The sequence below is a fragment of the Macaca nemestrina genome, chromosome 1 (assembly GCF_043159975.1).
Source record: "Macaca nemestrina isolate mMacNem1 chromosome 1, mMacNem.hap1, whole genome shotgun sequence".
Taxonomy (NCBI): domain Eukaryota; kingdom Metazoa; phylum Chordata; class Mammalia; order Primates; family Cercopithecidae; genus Macaca; species Macaca nemestrina.
In genome coordinates this window covers 119,219,962-119,232,095 of record NC_092125.1, presented here as the reverse complement: position 1 = coordinate 119,232,095, position 12,134 = coordinate 119,219,962, and the positions used below count along the sequence as shown (strand labels likewise).

The following is a 12,134-nucleotide window of genomic DNA, read 5'->3' as shown; positions in this document are numbered from 1 at the left end:
GTAACTTACCTTTCCCATTTCATACTCCATGCATGCCATAACAATGATCTGGGGGATGAAATAGATAGAAACTTAAACATTCATGTATAGTTAGAAAGAGCAGTTAATACATGGATCCCAGAGTCAGAAAGTATTAACCATTCTTTTTTCTTTTTTGTTGTTTTTTTTTTTAACCAAAAAAGAAATCCTGGTAACTTATGAAACATTGCTCTTACTCTTCCTTCATTCTGACAATACTTCCCCTTTCTCTGTTCAAACCAGTAATCTTGTTACCAGATGAACCTGTCAAGGTAAGAACTTTCTAATTTTTAAATTTATTTTTATTATTTTTAAAAATTTATTTATTTTTGAGACAGGGTCTCATTCTGTCACCCAGGCTGGAGTGCTGTGGCACAATCTCAACTCACTGCAGTCTCAACCTCATGGGCACAAGCAATCCTCCCACATCAGCTTCCTGAGTAGCCGGGACTATAGGCACACACCACCACTCGCAGCTAATTTTTGTATTTTTTTTTTTTTTTTTTTGAGACGGAGTCTGGCTCTGTCGCCCAGGCTGGAGTGCAGTGGCCGGATCTCAGCTCACTGCAAGCTCCGCCTCCCGGGTTTGCGCCATTCTCCTGCCTCAGCCTCCCGAGTAGCTGGGACTACAGGCGCCCGCCACCTCGCCCGGCTATTTTTTTTGTATTTTTTAGTAGAGACGGGGTTTCACTGTGTTAGCCAGGATGGTCTCGATCTCCTGACCTCGTGATCCGCCCGTCTCGGCCTCCCAAAGTGCTGGGATTACAGGCTTGAGCCACCGCGCCCGGCGATTTTTGTATTTTTTGTAGAGACAGGGTTTTGCCATATTGCCCAGGCTGGTCTAGAACCCCTAGGCTCAAGCTATCCACCCCTCTTGGCCTCCCAGAGTACACCTGGCTAAGAACTTTCATTTCCTTAGACAAGAATGGCATTGTGATTCTGACTAAAAGAGGCCTGAACCCTGAAGTTCCACTGACCAATTTTTTAAAGGCACTGTTTTTAATAAAGTAGAGAATAAAGTAACAGAAGCAACGCTATACTTACAAGGACGTTGTATTCCCAAATCATCCTCCAGAAGTCCAGGAGGGTTGTAGATAAAGGACCCTGGGTGGCAATATAAGTCTTGGGTCCATAAACTCCCTAAAGGGGAACAGAAATTACGTGGCGTGACTACAAATAATACCGTGTTCTCACCTAGTCCTCCCCTTCCCTTTTTTTTTTTTTTTTTTTTTTTTTTTTTTGAGACAGTCTCACTGTGTTACTCAGGCTGGGGTGCAGTGGCATAATCACGGCTCACTGCAGCCTTGACCTCCTGTTCTCAAGCAATCCCCTTACTCAGCCTCTCCAGTAGCTGGGACTACAAGCACATGCCACCACACCTGTTTAATTTTTTAACTTTTTGTTGAGATGGGGTCTCATATGTTGCCCAGGCTGGTCTCAAATTCTTGGGTTCAAGTGATCCTCCCGCGTCAGCCTCCCAAAGTGCTGGGATTACACGCATGAGCCACTGAGTCCAGCCAGCCCTCCCCTTTTTTTAGGTATCTAGGGAAATGTGGACTGCTTTTATTTTCTTTCTTTTTTCTTTTTTTTAGATGGGAGTCTGGCTCTTGTCGCCCAGGCTGGAGTGCAGTGGCCTGATCTCAGCTCACTGCAACCTCCACCTCCCAGGTTCAAGCAATTCTCCTGCCTCTGCCTCCTGAGTAGCTGGGACTACAGGCGCACACCATCACGCCTGGCTAATTTGTGTACTTTTAGTAGAGACAGGGTTTCACCATGCTGGCCAGGCTGGTCTTGAAACCGTGACCTCTGGTGATCTGCCCACCTTGGCCTCCCAAAGTGCTAGGATTACAGGCGTGAGCCACTGCGCCCGGCTATTTTCTTTCACTGTACCTTAATGAAGTTGGCATTGATGTAGCTGGAATCCTCATCAGAGGTTATCAGGGATAGTTCTACCCGGCTATAATCATCTATAATACAAAAGACAGACATAGTATAATTAAGAGAGCTTAGTCAGCAGATTTAAGTCAGGGCCTAACACTGTGAATAGTGTATGCTCATGCGTGAACAAGTAAATGAATGAATGAATGAATGAATGAATGAATGAATATTCTTTTGCAGTCATAAATAGTACAAACTAAGTTGTCAATACTCTGTTCCAAGGTCAGGATCAGTAAGCAGTGGGTACAAAGAAATAGTAATGATTGAGGTTGGGAGAAAGTATGAGTTTATAGAGAGAAATGGAACTTACAGGGTAAAATATCCTTATATCTGTTTTTCTTGATATTCTTGGGCTTCTCAGCCACAGTTGTAGGATAGGTTTTGTCTGCCTTGTACTTGGTAGATTGCCTTTTCAGCTTCTGTAATAAGATTCCAAGAATAATTAATCTTCATAGAGAAATGGGGTAAGAAGCTATCTCTAAAGAGCTTTCCTTTTCCACTGGCAAAACATTCTACCTCAACCCTTTTATTATCTTCTGGTTCTGACTCCATTCAGGACAGAGCTGCAGAGCATAAAGAGACCGGAGTTCAGTGACATTTGGGGAAGTGAAAAGATCACACTTACTGCAGCTGAGCCATAGATAGTGTGAACTTAAAGGTGAAAGTTGTGAATATTTTAAGAACCAAATATCTTCTGGAAGCAAGCTATATGCTCCACCCAACAGGCAGATATTAAAAGCTTAATTTACTTTCTTCATAACTGCTTTTTAGTTAAATGGTCAACTGGAAAATTATTAAGTTCCATTAGTCTTTTTACTTCAGATCACTTTTTTTTTTTCTAAGTAGAAGTGGAGCTTAAGCTGAATAAAATCTGTCTGTATCTAGCAAAATTTCAAAGATTTCAGTTCCAAAAGCAGTCACTTTTTTTTTTTTAAATAGAGTTTCACTCTGTCACCCAGGGTGGAGTACAGTGGCTTGGTCACAGCTCAATGCAGCCTCAACTTTCTGGGCTCAGGTGATTCTCCCACCTCAGTCTCACCTCCCACCTCAGCCTCACCTCCCACCTCAGCCTTACCTCCTGAAAGCTGGGACCACACGCGCGAGCATCACACCTGAATAGTTCTCATATTTTCAGTAGAGAAGGGATTTCACCATGTTGCCCAGGCTGGTCTCAAACTCCTGGGCTCAAGCAATCCACCTTCCTTGGCCTCACATAACTTTTATTACAGTATATTATCATAATTGTTCTATTGTATTACTAGCTATTATTGCTAATCTCTTGTTGTGCCTAATTTATAAATTGACCTTAATTAAAGATATGTATGTATAGGTAAAAACAACATAGTATGCATAGGATTTGGTACTATCTGCAGTTTCAGGCATCTACTGTAGGTCTTCAAACACATCCTCTGTAGAGAGAGCCTACGGTAATTTGAATTCCTCTAGATTTTCAGAACTGGATTTGAGAGGAGAGATACTGAACTGATATCTTTTTGTTTGTTTGTTTGCTTGCTTTACTTTGAACCCCAAGAAGCTATTGAACTATCTTTATACCATATTTTTACTTCAAGATGGATATGGATAGAAATGGACTAATTTGGGAATTTAAGGACACATGAAAGACTATGCTGAATTTCAGCTGAAGTTACACCAATTTTTCAAATCTCCCTGCTCTTAAGCAACCCCAGAATGATCATTTTCAGGTTGCTGTTGATCCCAGGGCTGCTGAAAAGATCTCAAGTCCCAGAACAGTTTATTCTAGGAATCTCCAGAACTAAGCTCAGTGCATACTCCTTGTTATACTGTTTTTATTTATTTTTGTTTTATTTTGCTTTTGGAACACTTTCTAGGGAGAATGCTATACACAAACCCCTTTGCGTAAGATATGCTTCAATTAATTTGGCAAAATGTTATAGATAAAGGTGATGGATGTGTGTGTATGTGTCCTATATTTGTTTAGCTGCCTTCACTGCCACCTTCAACAATGAGGCAGAATGGCTTTTATTTATCCTACTCCTTTTCTCCCCCTGGAGTAATCTAGCTGGATGACAAAGGGAGACACTCTTAGCAAAACATCACACAGGAAATGCCTACAGAATAATTCATTTGCAATGTATGAAAGATTTGATTTTTTTCCTTCAAACATCTTAAGGTCATACCACAGTGAAGACTTCCTTTTTCTTTCTGCATTTTTTTTTTTTTTAGACAGTGTCTCGCTCTATTGCCCAGGCTGGCGTGCAATGGCATAGTCTCAGTTCGCTGCAACCTCTGTGGCACGGGTTCAAGCAATTCTCATGCCTCAGCCTCCCAAGTAGCTGGGATTACAGGCGCCTGCCACTACGCCTGGCCAATTTTTTGTATTTTTAGTAGAGACAGGATTTCACCATGTTGGCCAGGATGGTCTCGATCTCCTGACCTCGTGATCTGCCTGCCTTGGCCTCCCGAAGTGCTGGGATTACAGGCGTGAGCCACCGCGTCCAGTCAATTTTCTTTTGTATTTTTAGTAGAGATGGGGTTTCGCCATGTTGGTCAGGCTGGTCTTGAACTCCTGACCTCAAGTGATCCCCCCACCTCGGCCTCCCAAAGTGCTGGAATTACAGGCGTGAGCCACCGCGCCCGGCAGGCTTCATTTTTCTCTTCCACCTCTCTTCCTGCCAGACACCTGGGATCCAATACCCCAACAAAGAACACATTAGGGCACAATTAGGACAGAAGAAGTGATAAACTACACCAGAAAAGGAGGAACTCTGAGAGTAGAAAGCAAAAGGGTATAAAAGAGGAAGCAGGGTCATGGAGATGGGTTTAAGTTTGGGAAGAAAAGATACGAGATCTAAAGGGTGAAGTTATTTCTCTGCCAAGTACAAGGTAGGGGGTGTGAGTTCCCTAGAAGAGGTACCATCAAGAGAAGTCAGGGGAATAGTTGCCAAGAGGATAAAGTGAAGAGGCTGGGTGTGGTGGCTCACACCTGTAATCCCAGCACTTTTGGAGGCCGAGGCAGGCAGATCACTAGGTTAGGAGTTCGAAATCAGCCTAGCCAACATCGTGAAACCCCATCTCTACTAAAAATACAAAAAAAAAAAAAAATTAGCTGGGCGTGGTGGCTGACCCCTGTAATCCCAACTACTCAGGAGGCTAAGGCAAGGAGAATCGCTTGAACCTGGGAGGAAGAGATTGCAGTGAGCCATAACAGACTCACTGGATGACAGTGAGTCTGTCATCCAGCCTGGGTGACAGTGTGAGACTCCGTCTCAAAAAAAATAAAAATAAAAAAGAGAATAAAGTGAAGAGAGAGCTCAGCATCCCTTATGGGCCCTGAAATAGGGTGGAATATGTGAGAAACCAGATTCTGTGTATGCTTGATAAGCTAATAGTAAGTTCATTTGGTTTGTAGATGATACTACCCCTTTCGTTTCAAGAAAGGAGAGGAGAACGGGGATCCTGGCCAGTATAACAAGGAGTACTAGATTCTAGAAATTCGGATTGAGTAATTTGCATGTTATTCTCATAGACTAGTAAATAAAATAAAGTCACTCCCAAAAGAGAACAGAAAGTAAAAGAAAGTACAAGACCACGATATCTTTGCCTTGAAGGACTACATTATTGAATAGAAGACATAGCATTTTAGAGACATTTTAGAGAGAGGAAAATCAAACTTGGCCCTCCTGTGCTAGGTGGGAGAACACAAAGTTTGGTTATCTCCAGAACTTTGCAAGGTAGTTCCTCCGTGCCTTGCAAATATAGGTCAGTATTATCCCAAGCCTCCATCAGGACAGAAAAAGCGCGAGTGGTAAGGAATGGCATTAGGAGTTCAGGCCTCTAAATCCAGTAATCAGGAGAACTACCAACAGGAATGGAGGACAAAACTGAATTGTCTGAGCGTGCAGTGCAATCATCTTCAACAGGATCAACAAACTTATCGAGGTTAGTTTCCAGTGCAATAGTGGGGCAAATGGGTAGGTGGGTAGGCAATAGCTAAATTGGGGTGAGTAAACCAAGAGGTTCAACTTTAGATACATAAAATGTGAGAAAATGGCAAGAAATGTGTGTGTTTGTTGGTTGGTTGGTTTTTGAGACAGAGTCTTGCCTTGTTGCCCAGCAGAGAGTGCAGTGGCGCAATCTTGGCTCACCTCGACCTCTGCCTCCCAGGTTCAAGTGATCCTCCCGCCTCAGCCTCCTGAGTAGCTGGGATTACAGGCACCTGCCACCATGCCCAGCTAATTTTTGTATTTTTTTTAGAGATGGGGTTTTACCACATTGGCCAGGCTGGACTTGAACTCTTGACCTCAAGTGATCCGCCTGCCTCAGCCTCCCAAAGTGCAGGGATTACAGGCGTGAGCCACTGTGCTTAGCCAAGAAATGTGTTTTAAGTGTCCTGTGAGTAAATGAAAATATAGGACTAGATGGTCCCTAGTGAGAGACTAGAGTTGGAGTTAGAGAAGTCAGCTTCAGAGGTGATGTGATACATTTATTCTGGTGGTGGCATTTTAAAAAATTGCGCATTAATGTGCACAAAGGTCAAGAAATGCCGATAGATATGTTCAAGTGATAGGCTGATTCCCAGGAATGAGTAATGTCAATTCATAGATGTTTGTGCACTTGCTCTGTAGGATGTACCATGTTGATAACTGTTTGGTTAGTATCATTACTGTAATACATACAGAACCAGGATGTATCTATGTCTCCTTTATAGAACCAAGATGTAACCAGAGCTTTAATCTGTCTCTGGTCTTCTATTGAGTCTCCAGAAGTTGCTATAGTACCAGTCTGAATTCTAGTATATTTTAAATCATTAGCACTTAAACCTGGCCTTCAGAACTAGTTATCTTCTTTCTATTGGGATTCAATGAATCGTTCATATTTAATAAATGCCTTTTTTTTTTTTTAAGATGGGGTCTCACTCTGTCATCCAGGCTAAAGTTTAGTGGCGTGATCTCGGCTCACTGCAACTTCGCCTGCAGTGAATCACTTGTGGTAAGCCAAGATCGCACCATTGCACTCTGGTCTGGGCAAAAAGAGCAAAACTCCGTCTCAAAAAAACAAACCAACAAAAAAAAAAAACTGAAATTGTGGTAAGTGCTATGAAAAATAACATATGGTGCTAATAAGAACTTATAATAGAAGATTTGATCTATTCAAAGAGGTCCAGAAAGGTTTCTCTGGCCAGGTGTGGTGGCTCATGGTTGTAATCCCAGCACTTTGGGAGGCTGAGGCTGGAGGATCACTTGAGTCCAGGAAGTCAAGTCTGCAGTGAGCTATAATCAAGCCATGGCACTCCAGCTTGGGTGACACAGCAAGACTCTGTCTCCAAAAAAAAAAAAAAAAAAAAAGGAAAGAAGAAAAGAAAAGAAAGCTTTCTCTGAAGAAGTGACCACCAAATTGAGATCTTAAGAATTATTAGTCGGGCATGGTGGCTCACACCTGTAATCTCAACACTTTGGGAGGCTGAGATGGGAACCCCAGAGGTTGAGGCTGCAATGAGCCATGATCACACCACTGGACTCCAGCCTAGATGACCAAGTGAGGCCCTGTCTCAAAAAAAAAAAAAAAAAAAAAGGCCAGGCACTGTGGCTCATGCCTATAATCCCAGCACTTTGGGAGGCCAAGGTGGGCAGATCACGAGGTCGGGAGATCGAGAGACCATCCTGGCTAACATGGTGAAACCTTATCTATACTAAAAATACAAAAAATTAGCCGGGCATGGTGGCATGCACCTGTAGTCCCAGCCACTCAGGAGGCTGAGGCAGGAGAATCACTTGAACCCAGGAAGCAGAAGTTGCAGTAAGCAGAGATCGCGCCACTGCACTCCAGCCTGGGAGACAGAGCGAGACTCCGTCTCAAAAAAATAAAATAAAATAAAATAAAATAAAATAAAATAAAGTAAAAGTACTAAATGTTATCTAGGTAAAGAGGAGTGTGAGGAATGTTCAAGGCAGAGGTAACAACATGTGTGCAAGGCCCTATGGCAGAGGAAGCATGGCAAGGACAAGAAAATGAGCATGCTATAAGAAGCTGGAGAGACACTATGTAGGGTATTGGTAGCCATTTTAAAAGGTTCTTTGGGAGGTACATGAAGTTCTATTTGTGAAGCACTTTTAGCACAGAGTCTGGAACACAGTTCTATGGATTAGCTGTTGTGACTGTGGAAAGCAGATGAACAGAAAACGTATATAAGGAAATGCAGATTTAAAATAATCATGGAACATTTTCAGGCTCAGAAATCAAATAAGTGAAATTAGCATAATAAAGTACTATTTTATGCTAGTTATATCAGAAAAAAAAAACATGATTTTTACCTGATACAGTTTAAGAGGTTAAGAGGCTTTGAAAAAAAACAGACTGGTTTCAAATCTGGGTTTTGCCATTTCATGGGTAAAATGAACATAATATTCTCCTCTTGGGGTCGTTGTAATGATTAAATGAGATCATATATGGCAAAGCACTTCGCAGATTGCCTGATACATAGTAAGTAGGCAAAATTTTTTCATCTTTTATTCTTTTTTATATTTATTAAGTCTAGCAGAGTGGTAGAGAAGATGATAAATTCACATATTGCAAATTAGAAAAACTCCTTTGGAAATACATTTGGTAATACTTAACCAATTAGATGCTAATAGTCTTTGACCCAGTAATAACATTTTTGGGGATCTAGCCTAAGGATTAATCCAAAAGAAGGGAAAAACCACATGGAAAAATATATTCATATTAGTGTTATCAATAATCATTAAAAATTAGAAATTACTCAAATGTCTAACAATGGAGAAATAATTAAATTATTTGGATATTACTATGTCTCAGGAAGTTTATATACTTATTATCTTCACAGCAGTTCCTCAAAGTGAATATTATTCCCAGTAATTATTCGATTACTGACTTAATCAAAGGTCACACAGCTAATCATGGGCATAACCTAAATTCAAAGCAAGATTTATATGACTCCAAAGTTTTTATGACTTCAGATGATAAAGCAAGACTACCTGAACTTGAAATTCAATTCCACCACTTACTAGCTATGTGACCCTGAGCAAGTTAATTAACCTCTCTGTTTGTTTCCTCACCTATAAAATGGAAATGAAAACAGTACCTTCCTCAATGGAGTAAATGAGTTGATACATGAGTGTTTAGAACAGTGTCTATAAGAGGTATACAAGCATTCTCTATTATGATTATTATTCTTTCATTATAAAAAACAGATGGACAGACCGGGTGCAGTGACTCACACCTGTAATCCCAGTACTTTGGGAGGCCAAGGCGGGCAGATCACGAGGTCAAGAGATTGAGACCATCCTGGCCAACATGATGAAACCCTGTCTCTACTAAAAATACAAAAATTAGCTGGGTGTGGTGGTGCACTCCTGTAGTCCCAGCTACTCGAGAGACTGAGGCAAGAAAATAGCTTGAACCCGGGAGGAGGAGGTTGCAGTGAGCCGAGATCACGGCACTGCACTCCAGCCTGGTGACAGAGTAAGACTCCTCAAACAACAACAACAACAACAACAAAAACCCACATGGACAAATACATGTCCATGTGATGATGCTGCATTATCAACCATTAAAAATTATATACATTTTAATCAGCCTGATAATTTTGGTATAATGGTAAGTGAAAATATGAGAATACAAAATTGTACCTATGCTATAATAACCATAATATAAAAAATTATATAAATGGACAAGAACTAGAAGATCCACACAAAAAAGCTGTTGTTGGTTTTCGTGTGTGTGTATGACAGGGTCCCACTCTGTCATCCTGGCTGGAGTGCAGTGGTGCAGTCTCAGCTCACTACAACCTCCATCTCCTGTGATCAAGTAATCCTCTCACTTCAGCCTCCAAGGTAGCTGGGACTACAGGCATGTACCACCACGTCTGGCTAATTTTTTATATTTAGTAGAGACGGGTTTCACCATGTTGCCCAGGCTGGTCTCAAACTCCTGGACTCAAGCCATCTGCTCGCCTCAAAGTGCTGGGATTACAGGTACGAGCCACCTCACCTGGCCAAGATCCACAAAAAAAGTTTTGATTTGTTAGAATGTTGGTACTATGGTGAGTTTACTTTCTTTTAACTTTCAATAACATTGTTTTATAAGAATAACAATAATAAGGAATGTTTGAAAGTACCTTTAGAAATTTCAACAGTATAGTTGCATCCTGCTGTTTCTGCTGTGTAGAAGCTATACTATGCACTATGCACTTACCCTAAAACTAGGTCCTTTGAGAGACTCAGTGTCATTGAATGAAGTAGAACACTATTGGATAAGGATTAATTTCACAGCTCTGTAATAAGACAGATCTGAGTCAAATTTCATCCCTATGGCTGAACAGCTGAGTGAGCTTAGGCCAATTATTTAACTTCTCAGAGCTTCAGTTTCCTCATTTGTAAGTCAGAAATCACAGTTGTAGCTATTTCACAGGGTTTTCTTAAGGAATAGTAAATAAGAAAATGAGGCCGGGCGCGGTGGCTCAAGCCTGTAATCCCAGCACTTTGGGAGGCCGAGACGGGTGGATCACGAGGTCAGAAGATCGAGACCATCCTGGCGAACACGGTGAAACCCCGTCTCTACTAAAAAATACAAAAACTAGCCGGGCGAGATGGCGGGCGCCTGTAGTCCCAGTTACTTGGGAGGCTGAGGCAGGAGAATGGCGGGAACCCGGGAGGCGGAGCTTGCAGTGAGCTGAGATCCGGCCACTGCACTCCAGCCCCGGCGACAGAGTGAGACTCCGTCTCAAAAAAAAAAAAAAAGAAAATGAATGTTGATGTTTCCTTGACTGCCCCACCCAGATTGTCACAATTATATTAAATATTAATATACTAATTAGCTTGTTTAATGTCTGCCTCTCTAAGACATATCTATTGTCTTACAAAATAAGCTCCACTAAAGCATGGAGTATTGCATTGCATTCCTAGCATCTAGGGCATTACTTTGCACACAATAAGCACTCAATGAATGTTTATATGAATGTATAAAAACCTTAGATGGGTGGTCAGTGGTAGCTTCAACTACAGAAAAGTTACTGAATTTAGTCCTGGCACAGGGAAAAGACGTAAGCAGCATGGCATTGGCTTCAGCTGTCATAACAGGACTGCCACATCGAATTATGAATACAGTCCTCTCAGTATCTGTGAGGGACTGGTTCCAGGACTACCCCCTTCAAGACACCAAAATCTATGGATGCTCAAGTCTCTCATATAAAATGGCATAGTATTTACACATACTATACACGTCCTCTTGTATATTTTAAATCATCTCTAGATTACTTGTAATACCTAATACAATGTAAATGCTAGATAAATTGTTGTTATGCTTTACATTTTTGTTGTTGTTGTTGTTGTGTTATTTTTGGGTTTTTTTCCCAAATATTTTTGATCCATAGTTGGTTGAATCCAAGGATGTAGAACTTGGGGATACAGAGGGCCATCTGTATTGTTCTCTGTACAAAGATGTCTGGCCAAGAAGGAAGTGGAGACTGAAATCTGAACCATGGACCTGGGGAGAGGGTAAAGGGGTTAGGATGCACAGGGAATCTACCTGGAAATAGATACGCATTTTGATAATTCCCCTAAAGGTACCACCAGTTAAGTGAACAGTGGCCTTGTGTCACAGAATTGGTCCTCCAACCTCAGAAACATAAAATCCTGGGAGAATACATTAAGGGCTCAAGATGGGACATGGAACATGACCAGATGGAAAGCCCTCCGATTTAGTGGCAGTATTTTCCTTGTCCAAGCAAGCAATGTAGCCTCATTCACCACTCCTCTACTCCCCCAGAGCTCTCTCTCTGGTGTCTCATCTGAAACCTTTAGATGGAGCTGAGAGGAAGACTATTTTTCCACTGGAGGACATGAGTCAGTGAACAGTGAGGTTACACTTAATCACCACCCAAAAACAAGGTCCTAAAAATCAGGAGCTAGAAAAGCAAGGAAGTGATTAATATAAAAGTCAGCATAGTGATTATCCCTTGACCAGGGTAGGACAGGACAGGGTGGGATGGGGGCAGCGGACCTGATGGGGCAGGGGTCTTCGGGGGTCTGACAGTTTCTTGACTTGGGTGGTGGTTACACTGCTAAAGGTTGCTTTACAATTATACTTAGATGTTTTATGTACTTTTCTAAATGTGTATTATATTGAACAATATTAAGCAGCTTAAAAAAACTATAACAAGTTTTTAAGCAGGGAAAAAA

General features: G+C 41.6%; 1 protein-coding gene and 1 long non-coding RNA gene across 11 annotated transcripts in view; one reads left to right on the top strand and one right to left on the bottom strand.

The window, feature by feature from the left end:
- LOC105479165 (uncharacterized) overlaps nucleotides 1–12,134 on the top strand; it is an 85,534-nt gene that overhangs the window by 51,851 nt on the left and 21,549 nt on the right. The window lies entirely within an intron of this gene.
- Nucleotides 1–12,134, bottom strand: part of LOC105479166 (protein tyrosine phosphatase non-receptor type 22) — a 67,087-nt gene that overhangs the window by 50,582 nt on the left and 4,371 nt on the right. For all 9 annotated transcript variants that reach the window (XM_011737020.3, XM_011737018.3, XM_071090941.1 and 6 more), the window contains exons 2-5: nucleotides 2,267–2,375; nucleotides 1,909–1,985; nucleotides 1,063–1,158; nucleotides 10–48 (exon numbers count right to left, since the gene is read on the bottom strand). In XM_011737020.3, the coding sequence (XP_011735322.2) occupies nucleotides 10–48; nucleotides 1,063–1,158; nucleotides 1,909–1,985; nucleotides 2,267–2,375 (321 nt within the window). The remainder of the gene's footprint in view (nucleotides 1–9; nucleotides 49–1,062; nucleotides 1,159–1,908; nucleotides 1,986–2,266; nucleotides 2,376–12,134) is intronic.